General features: G+C 40.8%; 2 protein-coding genes across 2 annotated transcripts in view; one reads left to right on the forward strand and one right to left on the reverse strand.

Moving 5' to 3' along the window:
• The first annotated feature begins 6 nt into the window (after positions 1-6).
• Positions 7-23,721, forward strand: LOC109469668 (G-protein coupled receptor 98-like). Its single transcript, XM_019768206.1, has 58 exons — positions 7-44; positions 362-478; positions 996-1,190; positions 1,444-1,580; positions 1,802-1,901; positions 2,113-2,292; positions 2,444-2,604; positions 2,810-2,903; positions 3,021-3,105; positions 3,334-3,472; positions 3,690-3,831; positions 4,138-4,394; positions 4,767-4,948; positions 5,167-5,291; positions 5,541-5,761; positions 5,926-6,072; positions 6,260-6,379; positions 6,546-6,694; positions 6,908-7,047; positions 7,272-7,400; positions 7,499-7,575; positions 7,884-8,053; positions 8,180-8,384; positions 8,532-8,681; positions 8,927-9,056; positions 9,196-9,391; positions 9,603-9,738; positions 10,596-10,772; positions 11,213-11,455; positions 11,776-11,904; positions 12,264-12,428; positions 12,681-12,801; positions 13,079-13,202; positions 13,404-13,542; positions 13,705-13,890; positions 14,249-14,360; positions 14,573-14,696; positions 14,847-14,995; positions 15,098-15,516; positions 15,640-15,906; positions 16,197-16,337; positions 16,511-16,749; positions 17,013-17,169; positions 17,297-17,365; positions 17,531-17,627; positions 17,779-17,895; positions 18,172-18,350; positions 18,737-18,913; positions 19,204-19,459; positions 19,595-19,762; positions 20,035-20,207; positions 20,426-20,566; positions 20,707-20,859; positions 21,057-21,209; positions 21,447-22,908; positions 23,124-23,240; positions 23,360-23,441; positions 23,617-23,721. Exons 7-57 carry the CDS (start codon positions 2,521-2,523, stop codon positions 23,392-23,394), a joined length of 9,267 nt encoding a protein of 3,088 aa, XP_019623765.1. The 5' UTR covers positions 7-44; positions 362-478; positions 996-1,190; positions 1,444-1,580; positions 1,802-1,901; positions 2,113-2,292; positions 2,444-2,520; the 3' UTR covers positions 23,395-23,441; positions 23,617-23,721.
• LOC109469724 (glycosyltransferase-like domain-containing protein 1) overlaps positions 23,599-24,254 on the reverse strand; it is a gene marked incomplete at its 5' end in the record, with an annotated part of 5,711 nt that continues 5,055 nt past the window's right edge. Inside the window, one exon of the mRNA XM_019768310.1 lies at positions 23,599-23,687. The remainder of the gene's footprint in view (positions 23,688-24,254) is intronic.

Below are 24,254 nucleotides of genomic sequence, written 5' to 3' on the forward strand. Positions count from 1 at the left end.
GGATGAGACTTCTCAGTCTGTCGAGTTGGTGATTGAACGAATAGGTGAACAAAGTCATAACAGTTGTTTGTTTACTACATGTACTCTGTTCCTCAATATGGACCTTACTTGGATAAGATGTGCATTTAAATTGTGGCAAAGATTTTGAAAGGGAATAGTACAAATGAAGCCTAAAATTGTCAAAGTAAAGATTTGATTGAATATTTCCCTCATCTATCACCTCATTTGAGCATAGCAAAATTTGTAACTGTACGTAAAAAAGGAAAAATCAATATAAATCCTGATGCTGAAGCAAAATTTGGTTGCTTTGAATCTTGTGTTGTGAGTTAGCAATGAAACATTCTGTGTTTTGTCTCAACAGGTGGCACTATAGGAGATGTGAGGGTTACCTGGGCTGTCACTGGAGGAACAGCCAATACTGATGACTACAGGGCCAGTGGTGGTGCTCTCACATATCAGGAGGGGGAGACAAAGAAATGTAAGGACTCTGATATTACTACATTTCAACCACTTGACTGTAAATATCATAGCAGCAAAGCATACAACCTTTTTTCAATGAAATTAAGTATTTAATACCAAGGACTGACACCAGTGTCAGTGTTAAAGTCATTCGGCACCAAGGACAGACACTGCTGTTAGTGTGAAAGTCATTCAGCACCTAGGACACGCACTCCTGTAAGTGTGAAAGTCATTCAGCACCAAGGCCAGACACTCCTGTCAGTGTGAAAGTCATTCGGCACCAAGGGCAGACACTCCTGTAAGTGTGAAAGTCATTCAGCACCAAGAACAGACACTGGTGTCAGTGTGAAAGTCATTCGGCACCAAGGGCAGACACTCCTGTAAGTGTGAAAGTCATTCAGCACCAAGAACAGACACTGGTGTCAGTGTGAAAGTCATTCAGCTTTTCAAGAGAAAGCCTTTTTCCTATGGACATCATACACTTAAGGAGACCAGAGTCAGAATATTTAGAATTAATGGATTTACTCTTATTGCAGACATCATCGTTGGAATAGTTGATGATGTCATTCCAGAGGTCACTGAGACAATTTATATCCAGCTGCAAAATCCCCTCGGTGGGGCCACCATTGACCCTGCTCAGTCTTCATTCACTATCTCTGTTCTGGCCAATGACAATGTGGCTGGACGAGTAGGGTTCAGTACCAACTCCAGGTCTATCCTTGGGCAAGAAGGCAAGCATTCCTATAATTTCATAATTTACTAGTTGTAACAATCTTTTTTCATGTGTTCTGCTAGGTAACAGTATGAAATGTATTCAATTTGATTAAATTGGTGGAACCAAAAGTCAACATTCAATGCCATTGCTACTATGGCCCATGCAGTCAGCTTTACTATGTTACATGTGTCACGGACAGTGTAAGCGCATGATAAAAGTACACTGAATTTTTAACTAGGCTGTATTCTGACGTATTGTATGTTACACAGGCCAAGCCCTACAGCTGGAGGTGGTGAGGAACTCTGCTGCAGGCAGGGTGACTGTACCCTGGCACATCGAGGAGAGGGAGAGAAATATTCGGGACCAGGGATTTGCTGAAGTTAACGGAACTGTTGTGTTTGAAGATGTAAGTTAAGTGTGATGTTTTGTGATAGTTACATACTGATTGTTCATTGGATTACCACATTTATTAAATGTAAATTAAACATTCAGCAGCAGAACCTGTGGCTTTTGACTAATTTCAGATTTCTCAGCTGTCTAAAATGTTTGATGTAATTTTACAGCGCGAGGGACTACTAAATATGTTTTAGATTAAATCTCATGAATTATGGTTTGTGTTGCTTTCAGGGCATTTTCTCTGTTAACATCACCCTTCATGTCCTCGATGACCAAATCCCTGAGACAAATGAGGAGTACCAGATTATACTGAGTGATCCACGAACAGAAGGTGGGGAAAATACCATTTAGTAACAGAAACATGTCAAGTAGCTAATTTCTCTCTCATTGTAATGATTGTCAATATAATGTTACAATCACATGGTGGCAGAAATAACTCTTAGACTAGTGCCCTGTAAAAAAGCATGTCTAGATCCAAAGTCTTTTTCTTTGCCACATTGATTTCATTAATCAGTTGTGAGCCATTGTGCTGCATGTTGCAGGTGTGACCGTAGGAGGGAATGCTGTGCTGGACCCGGTGGGCTCCACGGCTGTCATCTCCATCCTGGCCAGTAATGAGCCACACGGAGTGGTCGGGCTGGCAGCTGGCTCTAGACTGGTCTCCACGTCGGAGGGCAACAAGACTATTCAGCTGTTCCTGGACAGGAAGTTTGGAGCCATTGGTAGGTCTAACTTGTCACCCCTTGCTTTAGATTATATAGTGTATTGACTTGGCACATTAAACAGGACAGTATGAAAAGGATTTTACAAGTCCTGAAAATTGCATTATTTTTTCATGGCTGTGTGTTCATTAATGTTATTTTCCTTCTACAGGTACTATTCGTGTACACTATGAGATCATAAATGGCAGCACTGTTGTCCTGAATCCTGAAGTAGCCCTGGCAACTCCCATGGAAGACTTCACTGCAGAAGTGGGATACGTTGATATGACTGATGGCATGACATCCACCACCATTGGCATAGATATACTGGAGGTAATAGGCATTCAACATTCAATGTCGTTCTCTTTAATGTTGTATTTGTTGTCAAACTCATGTTGGCCTTCCTTGACCATGAAGACAAAATGGAACTGAATATGTTGCTTTAAGTAGTAGTAGTTGATTATTAATTCTAAAATTCATATTATAACTTTCTCTGTGTCAGAAGACCTTGTTAATTTTCCATGTGTGCATATTACAGGACGACATTCCAGAACTTGTAGAAGTTTTCCTTGTAAACATCACGGAAGTCCAGCTCATCCACCCAAATACTTCCACATACCCTCCACAACTTGGTAAGGTTTTGAGCCAATCTTATTTTTGAATTTTTTTTTTTTTTGCTGAATTGATTGCTTCTTATGATGCTTCTTATCCACATCATGACAATCATGTGCTGTTTGTATCTCTTCCAGATGCAGGGAGAACCTTAGCCACAGTGTCTATTGATGCTAATGATGGGACAAAGGGTGTCATGATTTTTCCATCAGGCAGTGCAAGGTATTGTGTTAGATGGAACCTCCACAGTAACACAGTTGCTCTGGTTTATCTTTTACTTAAAGCAGCCATTCCTTGAGTATACCCTCTCTCTTTAATCTTAGTATGTATTTGATTAACCCTTCAGGTTATTATCTTTGACAACCTGCAGTTTCTGTATTTCACATTGAAATATGTACATGTAAGTAATAACACTATAGTCATTAAGTGATGTCTATACTGTATTTGCAGTATTTTTGTGGAAGAGCGTGACCAGAACCTGACACTGATGGTGCTGAGAGACAGAGGCACCTATGGGGAGGTGTCTGTCATCTACTATCCTCAGAACAGGCAAGCCTCTCTGGGAGACGACTACTTCCTGGATACTGAAGTAAGTTTCTGATAGTCTGAACTATTGATCCTCTTGATGTTACATTTTTCAAATTTGTTGCAGCATTTTTTTAAATTTTTTTTTATACAAACCGGAAAAGTACTATTCACTATAATCAATCCTCTCCCACCAGCCTAATATATAATATACATTAAGCCATACATATCATAAATTGTAAAATACAAACTATTGACTAACTTGTTTCTTGTCTTTGCAGACCCTGTTCTATACAGATGGTGAAAACCTGCAGAACATCACTGTCTCTATTTTTGACGATGACATCCCCGAGGGTGACGAGGTGTTTGAGGTTGTCCTGAGCCTGCCTTCTCCAGGACTGGAGCTGGGAACACCAAGCAAGGGTCAGTATGAATGCAATCTGGCACAGTTGCAAGTCTCTAATATAAAGATATTTGGGGGAGAAAAAAGCTCAAAATCTGTGTACAAAATTGACACAGAAGATACATTGAAGATAAATATAAAGATTCAAAGGAACTGAGACCACATGGACCATTGATGGCAGTGAGAGTGGAACCTATGTTAGAGACTTAATAATATGTCTTTTCCGTGGTAGAATGAGTATTGAGCAATTATACCAGTACATCTACCAGCTCTTGAGTATGTCAAGCTTACAAATACATCAAGAATTCTTTGTCTTACTCCTACAGCCATCATCACCATTTTGGCTAATGATGATGCTCAGGGAATCATATCATTTGAGTCACCTGCCAACATATCACTGGACGAGGCCACCTCAGAGTCCACAGCCAACAGTGTTGCCCAGTTACGCATCGTCCGTGGACCAGGGACATTTGGAGAGGTGACCGTGCAGTACACTGTCAGACACTTGGATGGGTCTGCAGGAGTCATGGACCTTCTGCCCACTGATGGTTTTGTCAGATTCCTGCCTATGGAGGATGTGGCGGTGAGTAGGAATCATCTTGAATATCATTGTTATGTTATCTAACTAATAGTATGGTGATAGTTTTTCTCTAATTCACCATACATTTGCCAGTGAACACGGTCTTCATTAGCTGAAGAATGTATTTGGACTTTGTGCCTTACAATAAGTTATTGAAATCTTGAATACTAATAATAAAATGATGATGATAATCACAATCAGTATGCTGTAAGATTTTCTATCCGTACTTTGTGGACTGTGTTTACATGCTTTTTAAAGCAGTTGAGTACATGGTAGATTTAGTATGTAGGGGATCAGTAAAATACATATATCGTGATTGTGTCCTAATTTTTAGGGTCAATGCATTACCAATGTTTGTCTCTTTTCTTTCTTCAGATTTTGGAAATCTCAGCTGTGATGGACAATTTGCCTGAGTTTGCAGAGACCTTTGTGGTGACTCTGCTGGATCCAAGTGGAGGAGCCAAGCTGTCAGACATGACGACTGTGTACATCACTGTGGAGGCTAATGATTATCCCTATGGCAGGATTGATATCTATCCTTCAAATCTGCCAAATAGGTGAAAGATCTCAAGTCATCTTATTTGTTTGGATAGATGTACAAAATGTTGGTTGTGGAAATAGATTAATACTTTTAATAATTGATAAATTGATACAATGCTTTAAACCATTCCAAAAATTATTTCAATGAATCTTAACACAATGTCTACTTTATTGTGGCCTACCCTGGAGAGAATGTTACAGTCAGATTCATTGAATGTTAATTACATCTCGACAGGACATCCGTGTTGGAGGTGGAGGAAGATGTTGGTACTGTGAGCCTCCAGGTTGAGCGGTCCAAAGGCATGCTGGGAACTGTGTCTGTGAGGTGGCAGACCAGGGATGTGTCTGCTGTCAGTACAGGTACATCAGTCATCAATCTTAACACACAAGCCATGACATAATGCTCATAGTGTTATCAATAAACCGATTTATCAGTACAGTTTTAATCTATTTTAAAACCTAAATTTATCAACTTGAAGATAATACTGTAGCACGAGGAGAAGCACTGTTGTTATACTTTTTGACTTCACCTCTGTCTCAAACTATCTGATGAAAGAAAGTGATGATCTTGCACTATAAGTCAAACATATTTTCTTGGATCTGTTTCAGCTGGAAGTGACACAGTCCTGGCCCTTGCTCAGACCTTTGAGGGAAGGGGAGTCAGAGACTTCCACACTTTCACCTTTGACAGTGAGACTTATTTTGTGGTGGTCAGTGATGACCAGAAGGGAGCTCTGTCCAGTCCAGTTGGGAGTGATGGTTCATCAGATGAGACACAGTTTACCCTTACCACACTGTACAAGTGGCAGGGAGCCTTTGTACCTGTTCAAGTAAGTTTTTCTTTGCATGGATGTTGTTAGGCAATAAGCATGGACATTAGGCAGTTGCTTTTTGCATGTGATTAAAGTTTTGCCAAATTATAGTAACTTATGCATGTGTGTATCATGGCTTTTAAATTGAGCCTTCCCCTATCAATGTCTATATTTTCTTCCAGACCATTGAGACTGATGGTGGCAGTAGCTGTACATCATTCACCATAGATGGGACCAGGTACCTGGCTGTGGCCAACTACGGCAGTGCCGGTCGCTTCCAGGCCATGTCCAGGATATATCGTGTCACTTCTAATGGAACACTGCTCGTGGTATGATATGTTCATAATGTTCAAATAAAAACTTTTAGAGATCATTTTGATAATAATTATCATCATTCTACATACATGTAGTTTGTCTAGTCATCCTTTGTATACAACAAACTTGTTTTTTTAGTAGTCTTGAAAAACTGTTCAATTTCAAACTTATACTCAGCGGTGTGCTCATTTCCTTTCATAGGTGCAAAACATGAATACTCTTGGTGCACGAGACATTGTTTACTTCAGGTCAGCTGACTCCCACTACCTTGTTGTGGCAAACTACATGGACAATGCACAGCGGACCAACATCAACTCACAGGTACTTCACTCGTGAAGAAGAAGTGAATAGATTCTAGTTATCAATGACTATTTTACTGTTTGTACATAAATCATAAAAAAATAATAAAAATGATTTGTCAGCCTTGCCTATGCACTTATGACAAGATCTATTTACAAGTTTTAAAATGTCTTTTTTTTATTGACAGGTGCTTCAATGGACAGCAGGACAGTTTGTACCTGTTCAGGGTATCCCAACTTTTGGAGCATCAGCACTAGAAATTTTCCAGATTGGAAACCAGCTATACCTGGCTATTGCTAACCACTATGACTCATCACAACAGAATTTCCAGATCACGTAAGTTCCATAATGTTACATTTGAATCTCTTTCAGGGTTTATTGTATCTTATGTTTTTCACCATGAGAGTAACATAATTAATAAGTTAACAACATTAATAATATGTTTACTGTTTACTGAGTTACATTTTACCAACAGCACACAAAAAGAGAAGTAGTTATCATTTGTTAGATGAACAGATTTGTTTTACTAAATTGTCCATATCTTTCCAGATCTGCGATATATCGTTGGAGTGGTAGTGGATTTGATACAAGTAACCCCCAGAGAATCAATACCTTGGGAGCAACAGATGTGGAGTCCTTTCAAATCAATAGTGACACTTATGTGGTGTTCACCAACAGCAGAGACAACAGTAAGTGTGCAAAATTGTTTGTATACACATGCTTATGAACGGCACTGTCCTTGGTGCTGAAAATCTTGCATACATGCTTTCTAATGATACATGTGTTGGATGATTGTTAATTTGTCACTTCAGAAACAGTTCAAACTCAAAATTCAGAATAAATAGGCAAATTCAAATGTCACTGGAGATCAAAGGGAAATGAGAATTCATAGACTGTTTTCATTGTTTTACAGGTGGCACAACTTCAGTGACCTCTATTGTGTACAAGTTTGACTCTCAGTCATCCAGGTTTCTAGTCCACCAGAACATCGACACCTACAATGCTCGTACTGCTCAGGTGTATGATGCACCTAGTGGACTGGGTAAGGTCCCCTCTTCATCAGGTGATGTCCAGTTTTCTTTCCTTTGAACAGACAATATCTTCATTTAAGAAGATAATGACATTTTCTTTCACTTCCAGAACACTTGGTTATTGCCAATGCAGACAGTGCCTCTGAAATCTTTGTTTGGAACAGCATTGACAACTTGTTTACAAAGGTTTGTTCAATCTTGTATGTAATGATGTATCGGATATGTTTCTAATGTACAGGGTATGTAGCAGTATTTAATAGGTATAATTATATGCTAAGTTGACCACTAACTTAGCCCAAATTTTCCTCATGGAAACAGGTATAAGTATTATCAAAATGCATGGCTGCAGCAATTTCTAGCTAATATGTTGTATATGTTAGAGTTTATCATAAGATTATATTTTCCCTAGTGTTTTTTTGCTACACAAAGTCTACATCAGATAATGAAAAGCAAATGCACAACAAATGTCTAATCAATTTGTTGCCTTTGCACAGCTTGTAGATGGCCCACCCTGCTACAGTCTATACCCTGTCATTGCCCCTAACTACGATGGTGGGAGGACAAGTCTACTGGCCTGCGCTAACTATGGTGATGGATCCATGTCACTCACATCCTCTGTCTTTGAGGTGACAACAACAGGGGAGGGGTCTGACTTCATAGCAAGGTGAGGTTTTGATGATAGACAAATTAGTCTTGTATGTGATCAGAGTAAATCTAGCATTTTTCTTCTAGTTGGTAACTGTCAATATGTTCCTTAAAATAAAATTCCTCTTGCCTACAAACTTTGCAGATGGGGAGAGCTGACCTTTGAACCTGACATGAGAACTCTGACTGTCATCATCCCCATTGTCAATGACGAGATCCCTGAAAGTGACGAGTCTTTCACCGTCATCCTGACTGATCCGACTGGTGGGGCTGAGATTGGCAGTTATGGGGAAGTGACTGTCACCATCCTATCCAATGACAACGCACATGGAATAATAGGATTTGTGGAGGTATTTTGATGCTTTCTATTCCAAGAAATACAAAATATAACTATCATTAAACTTAGAATAAGTAGATTTGTGTATTGTTGTCAAGAAATTTTACAAGCTGATGTAACAGATAATGGTTACAAATGCCATAACATTACTCTGTTATAGGATCAGTTGGAGACTGAGGCAGAGGAAACAGCCAGTGACAACACAGTGAGTCTGACTGTGGAGCGTCTCCAGGGAACTGTGGGGCAGGTCATTGTCAACTGGGAAGCCTCGCGGGACGCTGCAGCTGATATCAGCCCTGTGTCAGGACAGGTGTGTACATCAACTTCTGTAGCAATCTCAAACTAGAGTTGAACAGCATCACCTAAGCTTGTATTTTCTTGCACTTCAGCCGTAAGTCATCCCCTTGGAGGTCAGTAGTTGATATCATCATCTTCTGGCTTGTACATTTTGATATTTTTTTATATTCTGGCTTGTAGATTGATGAATGTATCTACAGTACTGAAATGGACATTTTACCTGTGATGTTTGAATGTGTTGTATTGTATACATCTTAGGTTGTGTTCCTGGATGGAGAGCGGTACAGTGTGCTGACATTGTCAATCTTAGCAGACTCCTTACCAGAGCTAGCAGAATCTTACATCATCACCCTCACTAACATCACTGAATCTGGAAGCCAAAGACCAGGTAAGTACATTTGATTGTTTGTCTAGAGGATGATGCCAAGATAAGATATAATTGTAGCAGTGTTTACTCTTGAAGCAGTGTTGTTCCTGAAATGTTAATTAGTATAATATATAATATACCCGTTTTCCGTACTTGCTAGATCGAGGGTCACAACTTAATCCAGAGAGGTCCTCAGTGTTGCTGACCATCCTTCCTAATGACTCGCCACATGGGGTGGTGGGCTGGACATCAGACTCCCTCCGGGTCATTGTTCCTGAAACAGAAAGACAATCAACAGTCACTCTGACCATAGGAAGGGACCAGGGCACACTGGGGGATCTACAAATTTCCTACAGGTATCTAAGTCCTAGAAATTAGAAATGTCATCATCATTCTCTTATTAATATAATAATTAAACTAAATATGCCAGAAAAAAAAAGCAATTCAGAAATCATCCTACAGACATTTAAAGTAAAGAGACTTCTGAATCCTTAACTTTCCTGATTGCTTTCGTTGCTTTCTATATCTTTTATGAACTTTTATGAACTAACTCTGCTTCCTTCCTAGCACTGCAAGTGCCAGTGGCCTGAACCTGCCTGTGTCAAACCTGGCCACACCAGGGCAGGACTATGTGTACAAGAGTGGGTCAGTCATCATGAGAGAGAACGTCACACAGGCTACTGTTACTGTGGACATCCTGCCGGTAAGTCAATTAAGCCACAACAGTTACTGTACATATACTGATGTCCATTCCCATAGCATGCCACTTTTCTAACCCATAATTCCATGTAAATGTACAAGAAGTATCAGAATTGCACCATTCTAGAGATGTAATTACCTGTTAAGCATGATCTGATTGTCAAATGTCTGGAGAATCTCCCTCAGCTCCCTTATGTTATACTTGCAAAGGGCACCATTACATTAGATATTAACTAATCAGCACCAAAATTCCTGTCTCCAGATAGAATACACAGGTCACTGACTTGTAAAAAATGTTCAATAGATATTTGTCATGTCATATGTACATTTTTGTACTTTGTATGTCAAATTACATGTACTTTAGTTCAGTTGGCTTCTTTTTCTCTTGTACCAACATTCTGTGCTATGGAATTTATAGGAGTTTGGACAGGTAAGGAAAGTTCTGCATCCATGCAAATATTCTACACTGGGTTACAGCATGCTCACCTGTACATGTGTGACAACAGATCTCAGACTCTGCCCAAAGTGCATTACAAAATGCACGTTACAGTAGCCATGAACACAAAAACATGTATCAATGTTGCACCAAATGGATGTGGCATCACATTGCATTTTATGATTATGCACATTCTGCAAACCTGCACATACCTCTTGAAACCCTGATCACAGTATCAGGTATGACACGTGAACATTTCTGAATAATACCTTCCACAAACCTGCATGATACTCATTGAAAGATGTTGACTACACTTTAAAAGTTATTAAGTTTTTAACAAACTAACTTTTAACTCATGCTGTTGATAATATTAAGCTAGTTTCAGTGTTGTCTTGTAACTGTGCATGGTGTGTTTTATTCTCTAGGACAATGCTCCTGAGGGTGACGAGACCTTCCTGATGAACATCACGTCTGTGCAGCTGTTAGGCTCCAGCCCCTTCGACTATGGACCTGGTATCCGCAGGCCTGGTCTGGAGTTTGCTGAAATCATCATCGATGAGAATGACGATGCCCAGGGGTACCTTCAGTTCAATGTCACAAAGGTAGATTACACACAACTGCTCAGTATTTATTGCCTATTGACTAAAGACAAGTCAATATAAGATATATGGGTATCCTTTCCTATAGGAGAATAGTATATCATATAATATTGGATGCAGCATTATTAATAATGGGCTTTTGATATAATGTACATGTAGGTTCCACACATCAATTTATGTTGAATTTCATCATTCCTTCTTTAGGATGATCATAAAATTGTAAGATAGAGCATCATTTGTTTTGCCAAAAAGCATTACTCAAGCAACTGGATATGATTTTGGAATCATATCCAGTTGCTTGAGTAACTGCTTTTTGGCGTATCGTATTACCTGGATGTCTAACCTTCATCGACACATCATTTGTTTTGTAACAAATGTTGTCCTTTCACAATGACACCAAATTACAAAATTTAATTCTTACCTGTTTTGCCTACTTCCTATAGAATGCCGATGGTCATGTGGAGACATATGAGGGAGCAGGGACGGCCAGTATCCTGCGTCTGGAGGTGATCCGGGTGGTGGGGATGTTTGGTCCTGTCAGTGTGGACTGGGTGGCCTCGCCTGGCACAGCACGGCTGAACGAGGACTACAGACCCGCATCTGGCACCATCAGCTTCCCTGATCTCAGCACATCACAGTACATAGACATCGTCATTGTGGATGATGATGTTCCTGAGTTTCCAGAGGTACGACTATTGGTTTCTGTTGTGGTCGCCACACCACATTTAGGACATGATTCGTACATAGTACAGTACAGTCTTGTATCACATTGTTAATTTTCTAAATAACATTTCAGCATGATTCTATAAAGTGATGAAATTTTTCTTCCCTTGTGGCAAAGTGAAATATCTTAAGTAAGAACAAACTTAAGTTACTTTACATTGTAACCAAAATGATTACTTTCAATTTCGTAGCACTTTTTTCTAAAAGCACAATTGTTTCTAAAAGTTTTCCAGTAACTGATCAGACTGTTCGTGTGACTACTTGTATTTTGAATGTTCCCCAGACATTTAACGTACAGCTGCGGAACCCGACTGGTGGGGCCAAACTTGGAGTGGAGATTAGTGTAACTGCTGTCATTCTGCAGAACGACTCTCCCTATGGACTCTTCCAGTTCCCTGAATCAGACCTAGCGGTAACCGAACTTTGAAATTTCTTATCCTGTATGACAGAAAGATTTACACAAAACCCAATTTGCTATAATAATTAGATGTACCTGCCTAATAGTACTAGCAACAAAATGAACATGTAAACCAGTAACTGGCCCCTTGCTCGCTTCCATTAATTTACACCATGTTGCATGTACATGTAGTTTAGGGATCTAGACACCAAGATCTAGATACCAAGTCCTGTGTCATTCACAATCTGACCTTTCCCGTGACAAGCTTCTTAATAGCAGACCCAGTCAGGTCTGTTAATTGTTACCAACTAAACAGACTGAGGCACAAAGTAAATTTTAAAATTTAATTTTTTCTTATTATTTTTTCCCTGTAGAGGAGTGTGTCAGAATCTGAAACCAACGAGGACCCTGCTGGTGTGGTGGTGTTCACTGTGGAGAGGGTGCAAGGCCTGCTGGGAACTGTACAGGTGGACTGGAGACTGGAGAGTGCAGCACAATATGACCTGACTCCCTTATTTGGAAGCCTGACCTTCTCACCAGTAAGCATGCTTCATACCCTTTTTAGACAATGTGCAATTCTGTACATACTTTACAATCACTAAGTCTTGTTTGCCATTCTTAGGTCATCATTATCTTTGACAAAATGCAAAAATCTCACCATAGCTTATAAATGATGCTATTGTTATATCTTTTTCAGTAATAAGTGTGAAGAAGAAATTAGTTACAAAGTAAACAAGGATACAGTTGAACACACAACATGTTTTCTAACAAAATTTTGTCTTGCCTTCCAGGGCCAGATGACTAGCACAATTACCCTTCGAACTTACCCAGATGACATCCTGGAGGGGGAGGAAAGATTTACCCTCTCTCTCACCAATGCCAACAATGGTGCTGAGGTCTCCCCTGTCAGAGGTAACTGGAACTACTTGAATTGTCTTGAAATGTTTTGAGAATGATTTTTGGACTGTTCATCACACACAGAAGTCTCATGTCCCAAAAAATGAGGAATTGTTTTTCAGCCATAAACTTGCAGTCCCAGAGACATTCAATTTTCATGTCTCCATTCAATGGAGACATTTGATCTCATCTGCTTTTGAAAGCACAGTGACACTTAACTAGGATAGAAGTATTTTTTTTCCACACATAAAATAAAGTTTTTTCTAAAATTGTTTTGTTTTCTGATCCACAGGAAGGGCTACAGTGATCATCCTGCCCAATACAGGGGCAGCTGGAAATGTGGCCATCGTTCCTGCATCCAGAAATGTCCTTGTGGGAGAACCAGCTGACAACTATGATGGATCAGCAAGTATCAGGTACACTTCTGTGACATTTACCTGAAGTTGTGAAATGGTCAAGTACTTTGAGATATTTCTGAAATTCCAGAACAAAGTAGATAATGGTAAGCCCATTACATTTACCAATAGTAGTGAAACATATGCTTGGCTGTGATATTTCTCTGTCTTTGTGCAATTTTTGAGAAGTACAGAATAATATAACTATTATGTATTTCCTAGTTTGACCAGAGGAGTAGGGATCTATGGGACTGTGCAGGTCACCTGGCAGCTGACACCTTCAGAGGCTGACACTTTCCAACAGACGTCTGGATTAGTGGTGTTCCAGGACAGACAACAAAACGTCACCTTTGACATACAGGTAAAACCTTGCATTTTGTGTAGCCACGACTTGTTTGAATTGTTACATTGGTGGTTCACAAAAACAACCACCCCTTCCCACAAGGCAAAGATTGAACCACCCTGGTGTAAAGAGCTATTCTATCTATGTAACACAACCTGTCCCTCTTGCATGTACATGCAGACCCGAGACGACAATGTCCCAGAGCTGAGGAAAACCTACACGCTGGAGCTGGCAGGTGTGACAGGAGGGGCACAGATTGACCAGACCTCAGACACTGCAGCTGTTACAGTTGTAGCCAGTGACTATCCATATGGCAGGTTTGAGTTCCAACATGAGAGAGTCACAGTGTCAGAGGACTTACAAGAGGTAAGGGCATTGTACAATCATGTAATTCAATAATTTCACGGTAGAAACTACCTTAAACTAACACTAAAGACTGCATACAAACTGTGCAAGGGAGCCATTCCCTCCTATTACTGCTTTTTATTTAACATGATTGGGAATTAGTTTTTGCAACATCTCAAAACATTTATTGATGTACAATGTAGGACTACAGGAAGAATAGCAAACAAAAATGGATCCAACTAAAGTCAAAGAATGAAAGATCATAATTAGTGAAATCACATACCAAAGGAGCCTCTGATCAAATTAATTGCTGTGTTCTTGACATGTTCATGACAGGTCCACATTGCCAGATGATTAAGCAAGTGTGTGTTGTTCACAGGTGGTTATCCTGGTCCTGAGGAGGGATGGGCCACTGGGGCAGGTACGCATCACATACAGCACCTCTCCCGGGACTGCTACTCCTGGACTGGACTACAGGACCAGGAATGGAGGTAAACAGAGTCATACTCAATTGCTAGGCACATTTACCATGCTTTGGAAGAATTTGCTGGACAATTTAAAAAATTCATGATGCAGAAAATGACCAGAAAAAGTGCGTACTCATGTGTATGTGTATGTGCATGTACATGTACATGTATGCTAGTATCTGAAATTTCCTTTGGAAAATTGAAAGTTTGAATGGTAATATGGTCGATATTTACAGAATTGATCTTCAATGACCAAGAGGAGTTCAAGAGCATAACTGTACAGATACAACCAGATGCCCTACCAGAGGGACCAGAGACTTTCTATGTCAACCTCACCAGCGTGCAACTCTTAGCACCAATGTGAGTATTACATGTCCACATAATGGAAACTAATAATATTATGTGATGTTAATACTAAAAATCTGGAAATTAATTGTATGGCTAATCTATCTTGATTTGGCATTAAATAAAGTTTTCAATATATCAAAATGCATTTTTTTCTTATTCCAGGGATCCCGACTTCAGTGTCCAAGAAGGTGGCCTTCAGCTGGACCTTCCACCTATCATTGGTTCCGTCTCCACTGTAGAAGTCACCATTCTGAAAAATGACAATGCAGAGGGTGTCATTCAATTTGCAGCAGAAGCTTTGGACTTTGCAGGTGACTGTTAGCTTCCAAATGTTGCTTCAAACACGTACCGTTTTTTCAATTTGTTTGTAAAATGTTTTGCTAATATTGATAATTTTTGTCTGTTCTTTTCAGTGCAAGAAGATGTCAACATAGCCCGAGTGCCGGTGGTTCGCAACTTTGGGACCTTTGGTCAGGTCACAGCCAAGTACACATCCAGTGACATTGGTGCAACACCTGGAGCTGACTACGACGTGCTGGGATCTGAAGTGGTCTTCATGGACGGTCAGGATCGTGCCTTCATTGAGGTCAGGATCTATGACGATCTGATCAGGGAGTACGACGAGAAGTTTGAGCTGACCATTACTGAAGCCACTGGTGGGGCACAGCTGGGCACGGCGCTGACCTCACAGGTCACCATCTCCAGGAGCGACTCTCCCAGCGGACTGGTTGGGTTTGTAGGGGAGACTGACATTGTCATGGACAACCCATCTCGGCAGGAGACACTCACCTTCAGTATCGAAAGGTCTGAAGGGCTGCAGGGACAAATTCAGGTAAGGCTTCTTAGAATGATAAACATCAGCAAAAAATAACATCAGCATTCCAGCACCATAATTTGTTAAGTGCAGTGTAAAACATCTGTGTTAAATGAAGTGTGTCATTCTGTGCCTCAACAGGTGAGGTGGAGAATCCTGGGACCAAATTCAGACACACCCGTGCAGGTGACCAATGACCTGATGCTGACAAACAACCCAACAGCACAAGTCCTGGAAGGCGTGTTCAACTTCAATGCCAATGAAGGAGGCCCCTCCTCCAGGAAGAGCTTTCAGATCACTGTCCAGCCTTACCCTGGGCCAGAAGTACAGGAGGTCTTCAACATTGTTATCTATGAAGTGGTTGGTGGGGCTGACATTGACCAAGCAAAGGACAACATTACACTCACTGTAAGTAAAGAAAATGCTTGATATACAACTTAATGTATCTGTCAGACATTGAATTAATTAAGTGTAAAATAGGAGTTTTGAAGAAATCTCTACACAAATGTTTGTTCCTAAATGTTTGTTCTCTAAATAATAGGGGCACTGAAAGGTGTTTGTCATATCTTGTAAATGGAGTTAGCTGTCTGTAGTGTAGTGTATGTGCCGTTGTGTTTTCTTCCTTACCCTGGACTTTTAACTCTTAAAGTGAACATATGAAAAATAGATTAACCATGGGCTTTTTCATTATATTGCAGATTCGGAAACATGGTGACCCTAATGGAGTAGTTGAGTTTGTGGATGTAGATGACCAACAGTACACTGAACCAACCACTGATGCTGGGAGATCCATTACTCTCCCCATTATGAGAACTCTGGGGACAATGGGAAACATACAGGCAAGGCAGCCTTACATATTTTTGATGATCTTTCTATTTTTTTTTATAATTTTTTTTTTCAAATATAGACCTTGACAATAATATTGCTTTTGCACAAGTCTGTGACATGAATGTTTTGAAAGATGATGTCTTAGAACTACTAGTGACCTAATATTTTTGGGGATACTTTGCAGGTTATGTGGGAGGTCCGACAGCAGACCAGTGGAGGTGGCACCATCGCTGCCTCGGCAGATGTCAGCCCCTCCAGTGGAGTTGCCAGGTTCAGTGATGGTGTGGCTACATCAGCTGTGACCTTCACCCTGCTGCCTGATACAGTACCTGAGCTGCAGGAGACCTTCATCGTGGCACTGGTGGGAGTAGAAGGAGGTGCTGAAATAGCAAACAACAAGAACACCACAAGGTTTTTTGTGAGGTATGTTAACAGTACAGAATAATGAGATATGTTCCAAACTGACATATCATACTTAAAATGTTAAACAATCGATAAAACAAGAAGCATGATATCCTTGTAGTGATCAACTGAAGTTCATGCAAGAAACTTCATGCATGCTACTCTCTCTTTGCATTAACTCTGATCCCTTGCTTACGGTCTGTAATTTTACATGGCATTGTACTCTTTTAGTTAAGTTGACGAGGAGATTTTCTTTGCCTTAATTTTGAACTTTGTGACTACAGTGCCAATGATGACCCCCATGGAGTGTTTGCAGTGTTTGATGAGTACCAGACAGTTCTAGTGACCACCAGTCAGTCCAGGGCTGTCCGGGTGAATGTGACCAGACAACAGGGCACAGCCGGCACCATCAGGGTGGACTTTGATATATCATACTCTCAAGTAAGTCTCTATGGTAATTTTGTCTCATTTATTATTGTTGAGACAATGAAAAATGAATTATAGTAAAATTGTCCTTATATAATCTCTTGTAGCTGTGTCATGAGAGTTTCTGTTGCTACTCCTCCAGGCTGCTGTGGGGAGATCCTACACGACTGTTCCCAGTGGGTCGGTGAGGTTTGCAGATGGAGACACTTACGTAAGTTCTACCACAAGGCCTTAACAAAATACATTCCTACAACAGAATCATGGTACCTTTCATGACCATTTCTCTAATTGAAAGGTATACTGATATGTCATTTTATTCAAATGAATTATCAACATAGTCAGAATCTAACATATGTCACTCACTTTTCCCCATCAGGCTATAGAAGATGTTCCTGTCACAGAAGGGGTGTTTCTTCCAGTTGGATCAAACTTCGTTGTAACCCTAACAGATGTGGTACCTCAGGGTACACTAGGTGTGTATTTTCTTGTCTGTACAAAGTTTTATACGTGATGGGATAACTCTTTGTACAAGCATTTTTTTTGTACAGGATTCATCACTTTCTGTTTACAAGGGGTAGTTTTCTGATTATAAAATTATATGCTAACCTTTTGTGTTTTTTACAGAGTCTGGTCTACTGCCAAGGATTGACCCGAACCATAGAACTGCCATGGCTGTGGTGCCACAGGCTGCTGGCAACTCTCATATTGGCTTTGATTCCCTAGTGGTCAATGTGAATGCAGGTAAAGAATCTCTTGAAGTCAAAATGCTCTAGCCCATTTTCCTGGACTGGTCTTGTTTGAGACGTGATAGGGTGCTTGTATTTTTTCTCAAGTTCTGTTGTAACTTGTAAGTACTTACTAGTGAATACATGAAGATGCAGAACTTTGCTAGGCTATCAAAAATTTAATTCTAAACTAATTGGAACACCTTGTCACCCACATATTATATTGTAAAAATGTGGCCTGTGACGTAGTTATCCATCATTGTAAGTTTTGTTCCTCCATTTCTTGCAACAGACACCCTTCAGGCTGAGCTGACAGTGACCAGGGTGGGAGCCTACAAGCAGGTGACTGTCCACTGGCAGGCTGAGAGTCAGGAGAACCTTCCTGAAGGATTTGTTCCAGGCATAATCAGTCCTGTAGAATCCACCCTCACCATGCCTAATGGTGTATCATCTCGCAGCTTTACTGTACAGGTGAGTTGGTAGATTCTTGGGAAAGTTCATTATCTTGTGGACAATGTGGTACCTAATATATAACTGTTTTTTTCACAAAGGTATAGAATATAATGAAGCAGAAATAGCAGAACACATCAACGGGATAGTTAGTGGTTTGAAGACTGTGTTCAGCACCAAGGACAGGGAAGGTCACTTCACCACAACCAAAAATTCAGCACCAAGGACATACATGGTTCTAGTTATATAAATAGATAAACACTGTAGTTTTTGATGATCTTTGAATCACTGATTGTAACAAGACAGGTGGATACTTTACGTAATTACTATGAGTGTTAATATTGAGTACCATATCTGCCTTTGTTAATGAACAGTCAACCACAGTTTACTGTTCTTCATTTCTCCAGCTGTCACCAAGTCCTGGCACCAAGGAACTGTTTGCTGTGCGACTTACTGCTGTCACCCCTGCTGGAGGGGAGGCATTGCTCACAGACGGTCGACTTGTCGCTCAGATTGAGCCAAATGGAGTCATACAGTTTGCAGTGGACTCAAGAGAAGTAACTGTCACAGAAAATCTACAACAGGTAAATTATATTAATATATTGAATCATCTTTTTCTTCATTTACTCTACATATATAGACTGTATGGCAGTATACATTTATAGTGCCCCAATTTGTCAAAGAATTTATTGTTTGATGCAGAAATGCTAAATGAAGAAATTGGTATACTTCCAATTTTTTATTAAACAGTAACTGTTGCTGCAGACAAATTCCAAGGCTGCCTTTGCCTAATAGTATTTTTTGTAATTTGATGAATAGTCTTTAGTTACCAAATACAGTGTGCTTGCTGAAGATTGCCTTTGGCATGTTTCAGGTGTCCCTAACTGTGGAGCGTCAGTTTGGAGTTTTGAACAACACCCGAATCATGTACATGACATCATCTGGGACAGCTGTGGCAGGCCAGGACTTTGAGCCTGTCCCCAGTGGGTCCATTATCATGGAGTCAGGAGACAGGACCGTACAGATCCTGGTGCCTCTGCTGCAGGATAGCCTGAATATCCCTGAACTAGACGAGTTCTTCTATGTAAACATCACATCAGTGGAGGTGCTGCCCAGCACAAGGGAAACAGGTTGGAGATGATTTTTTAATATCTGTGATATAAGGTGATGATATCTGTGATATGGTGTTATTAAAAAAGATCTGCATTTCTTCAAAAGAATTTTCTAGTTTCAACGTTTTCTAATCATATTAATTTTTGCTCCAGGTGTGTCCCCTCGGCTGAACCCAGAGTTCTCTGTGGCTAAGATCACCATCCGGCAGAACGACAACCCTCACGGTGTGTTCAGCTTCACACAGACGGAGGTCATGACTACAGAGGACAGCACTGATGGCACAGGCACCAAGATCATCTACATCACAGTCATGAGAACAGGTCTGCATACATATTTCTTACAGCTTAGGAACTGTGTATTATTCATTTACTGTTGTCTTCTGTGATTACTTCATATGATTCATAGTTCCATAGTAAGCCTAGAGATTACAGCTATACAAGGACTACAGGAACACTGCTATCTACATGGCAATTATTTGGGGATGGGCATTTAAGAGTATAGTATTACATTCCTCATGTATCTTTGTATCTTAATATGCTAGTACCCTCTATCCACTAATTGCCATGATGGTATACTTTTGCATAATTACCAGGTGGTACATTTGGTGCTGTGAGTGTGTTGGTACGTTCCACTGGAGGAGGAGAAGCCTGGACACAGAACCCTGATGCACCAGGGCTCCAAACTGCCATGGCAGCAGACACAAGACAGAGGGTTACTTTGGGTCAGGACTACAGCTCTGGGCTAGATGTCACTCTGAGTTTCCAGGTCAGAATTAAATAGCCTATTAGACAGCTGAAATTTGGCAGATGGCCAAACAGTATTCCATACAGTTCCTTCTTATGCATTGTGTAAATTTTGAGTGAAAATTGATTACAGTAAATACATCATTGTTGGTTTGTAATTGTAGATGAAAGAATTTACCAGTTGTTCATTTTTGCTGGACCAGGACTGTTATTGGAAATATTTTCTGTTCTAATGTCTAGGAGGGTCAAAGGGAAAGCACAGTACCATTCAGCATCACTGATGACAGCCTACCTGAGCCAACAGAGGTGCTGTTTTTGTACCTCACTAACCCAACAGGAGGGGCCAGGGTAGCAGATCCCAGCACCGACAGCGGAGAACAGGTCAGTAGAACTCGGTGTTACGGTTTAGACAATTTTTGTATTACACAATTCAAGGGTGGTGCGGACAGAAATAAAATCTGGTATGAAAGAGAAAGTTTTTTAAAACTATTCTATGTATTGAATGTATTTCTGTTTTACAGGGTTATCTTACAGTAGTCATTGCTGGTAATGATGGACAGAATGGAGAGATAGGGTTCATCAGCAGGAGTCTGTATGAGGAGGTGTATGAAGATGACACCGGCTCAGTGGATCTTGTCATTGACAGGGGAAGTAACTTCTTTGAGGATGTAAGGGTAAGTGTGTGCACCTCACGAGGGCTTCAACAGCTTCATACAATGCTTCAATGTCTGTATAATCTTGATTGCATCAAGGATGTTTTTTTTAACAATGTGTACAAAGAGTGACAAAAAGACAAACTCACATTTGAATACCACAGAATATGAATGTCCATTGGCATCAAATTGATGTTTGCTGTATGTTTCTTTATCAGGTTTACTGGCGAGCAACATTCAACAAATCATCAGTGGTGCTCATCAGAAATGGGGTGTCTCTGCTGTCTGAACTGGAGGCTGTGCAGGGAGATGTGCTCTGTGTGGCTGGGATGGCCACATGTACTATCACTGTCCAACTGGTCAATGATCAAGTAAGTAGGATGTCTACAAATGTACCTACAAGTTCATTTTAGCTTAACTTTTGATGAGTAGAGAGAGCAACATGTTGGTGAGATAATTTTCACAGCACAGCTTCAAGATATCAAATTTCCCCCAATTTTGCTGGCAAATAGAATTTCAAGTGCACAGTGTCTGGTTATCACTGTATAAGTTGCATAAACTACAGCTACCACAAATCCTAACAACCTCCCATTAATCTCCCCCAACAGAAGCCAGAGTTCCCAGTGATGTTCTATGTCCAGCTGTACCAGGTTGGACCTGGTGCACAGATCAACCCTGCAGCCAGCTTTGCAGAGGTGACCATGGAGAACAGTGACTACCCGTATGGTCTACTTCAGTTTGGCCTGGAGTCCCGCTCGGTTGTTCTCAATGCAGCATCCAGGATAGCCCGGCTGATGGTCAGCAGGGAGTACGGTTTGACTGAGCAGGCAACAGTGAAGTACAGGACCCGGCAGTTGGGCACACAGACGGTCGCCGGGGTTACCTTGTACCCAGCCATGGAAGGAAGGGACTATGAACAGGCTGAAGGACAGCTGGAGTTTATTGCTGGAAGGAGTGGAGCCTCACTGGAGATCACACTCACCCCTGACACAGCATCCTCTGAGTCCTACCCTAAACGGTTCCAAGTTGAACTGTATGATGCTGATCCCCCAGAGGCCACCATCAGTAGTCAGTACGGCATTGCAGATGTTACCATTGCTGTTGATGAGTCCACAGAGGACCTGTGGGAGATCTGGGCAGAAGCTCTGAGAGACCTTTCAGACAGGAGCATTGATCAGATCTTGGAGCGTCTGGTGACAGCCAGTGATCCCGAGCTCACACAGGAACAACTAGATGTGTCCCTGAACACCATGGAGCAAATCATTGAGGAGGGAGAATCTCGGGAGTTAACTTCTGGCACCAAGACAATCATGTACGAGTTCTTCTGCAAGCTGCTCGACTCAGAGAGAAGAGACACCAGGGGTTGCTCTAAGTGTAATGAGCTTCTGAAGCGGTTTGCCTTGATGTTGCTAACAGGAGTTCCCTGCAACCAGGTCCAACCAGCCAACTTGATGTTAGACACCTGTGCCAACCTTGTAGTGTCTCCCATCCGCCAAATACCAAACAGAATCAATGGCTACACATATGAAGGCAAGAGAGGGGACTACTTCAAACTTCCAGATTCACTCCTTTCCTCTCCTGGAACACCTAATGTCACCTGTCAGGACCTGTACTTTATTGAGTACACCAGTCAGCAGTGGTTCAGTCCTGTGGACTCTCCTGTTGTCGGACAGAAGATCATCTCTGTGTCAGTGAAGAACAGGGAATTCACAAATCTCAACCCTGATGACCCTGTCAAGTACCTTATCCACACCACAGACCAACGCATCACCCCAGAAGGTGCAAGTTGTGTTACTTGGAACCCTGCGACTTCTTGGCAGGCAACCGGCTGCAGAGTTCTAAATGACAAGTCCAACTATGTGGAATGTGCTTGCACACACATGTCCGATTATGCAGCACAAGCCAAGACAGACAACCTAGCTGGATACACTAATTACGTGTACGCAGCCTGCTTTATAACGATTATTGGAATGGCTCTGACCATCCTGGCCCACCATTCTGTGCAACATGTACTCTATGTTCTCTTACAAGCTGCACATGCATCTGGCATTTGCATGCATGGCCACTCAGGTAACTATTGTTTTCTTTATAATACAAATATTTCCTTTAAATGAATGTATCCCATATGGACAACATTTTGGACTTATCGACTTATCGACTAAAAGAACATTCAATACATATATTTCCGTCCAGAATTTTCGATTATCATCTGAGATATTAGCTACTCAGATTTGTTAACGTTATCTGACATGTAACAAGTATTTTGCCTGTTTTTTTTTTTTCAGATTGCTTTTACTGTAGGAGCCTATATCAGCAGTACCTTAGACAAGGGGAGCTGTGCTGCACTTGGCATTGTGCTTCACTACTTCTTCCTGGCACAGTTTACTTGGATGTTCATACAGGTGCAATATACCTTTATTCTATGTGTAACTGACAACACTTCTTACTTATTGTACAAATTACTGATGTCAAACTTCGCAGTGTCCCTGAAATTCATAATATAATTATTTTGTATTTTTAGGCCATCAACTTCTACAGGATCCTAGTGATGAATGATGAGCACACAGAAAACAAGTACATGCTGTTCTTTGTTCTGGGCTGGGGTAAGTTTGAGTCTCATGCTTTTCTTGGAACAGGAACTGAACAGTCTGTATATTGCTGTTGGATTACTGTATGGTATATAATATTTTTCAAGCTAGATGCTTTGGTTTCTTCAGGAGATACGAGGAGATTAGAGGATACGAAATCTGTATGCTCACTTTATCATTCCTGTTGCAGGTCTTCCTGTGCTGGTGGTGGGAGTTTTCATCATCGTGGTGTTCGCTGTGTGGCAGTGGGACATCACAACACTGTATGCAGACGTCCATGGAAATGGGGACATGTGAGTACTGCAGATTATTATGTACAAATGTTCTTTGCTATTCTGAGTTTTCCATACAAATAAGTAACTTTCTGTATATTTTCCACCTATTGTTCTCTGTCATTTTGAATAAGGATAGGTAACACCAGTAACGGAAGATCAGATTGAAACACTGACACACAACAGGACAATGTGCTACATACATGTACCATTGAGGCATTTTTACATGTTACAGCTAAAATTTACCGGTACTTCACTTCTATAACAAGGGATGTAAAACATGAGATACATTTGCTTTATAAGAGAGCCTACAAGGGGGGTAGTGATTACGAATTACGCAAAATTTTCGCCGCCTATTACGAATTACGTTAAAGTCTCAGAGCTGATTACGACTTTACGATTTGCGGCTAATGTCCTATTACGAATTACGTTGATTTTTGCGGAGGCTGCCTACGAATTACGAAGTCTAAAACGGCCTGATTACACCTTACGAAAAAGGGCTTGCAGGCCCTCTTATAAGTATGTGATTAGAACAGTCTTGAATTTTTTTTGTAAT

Source organism: Branchiostoma belcheri, unplaced genomic scaffold (genome assembly GCF_001625305.1).
Source record: "Branchiostoma belcheri isolate BF01 breed outbred unplaced genomic scaffold, Haploidv18h27 scaffold21, whole genome shotgun sequence".
NCBI classification, from domain to species: domain Eukaryota; kingdom Metazoa; phylum Chordata; class Leptocardii; order Amphioxiformes; family Branchiostomatidae; genus Branchiostoma; species Branchiostoma belcheri.

Coding starts and splice junctions, on each gene's coding strand:
- LOC109469668 (XM_019768206.1), top strand. CDS start 2,521: ATGGAAGACTTCACTGCAGAAGTGGGATACGTTGATATGACTGATGGC. Junction 13,543..13,704: donor ACGTCACCTTTGACATACAG/GTAAAACCTTGC, acceptor ATGTACATGCAG/ACCCGAGACGACAATGTCCC. Junction 20,860..21,056: donor ACTTCTTTGAGGATGTAAGG/GTAAGTGTGTGC, acceptor TTTCTTTATCAG/GTTTACTGGCGAGCAACATT.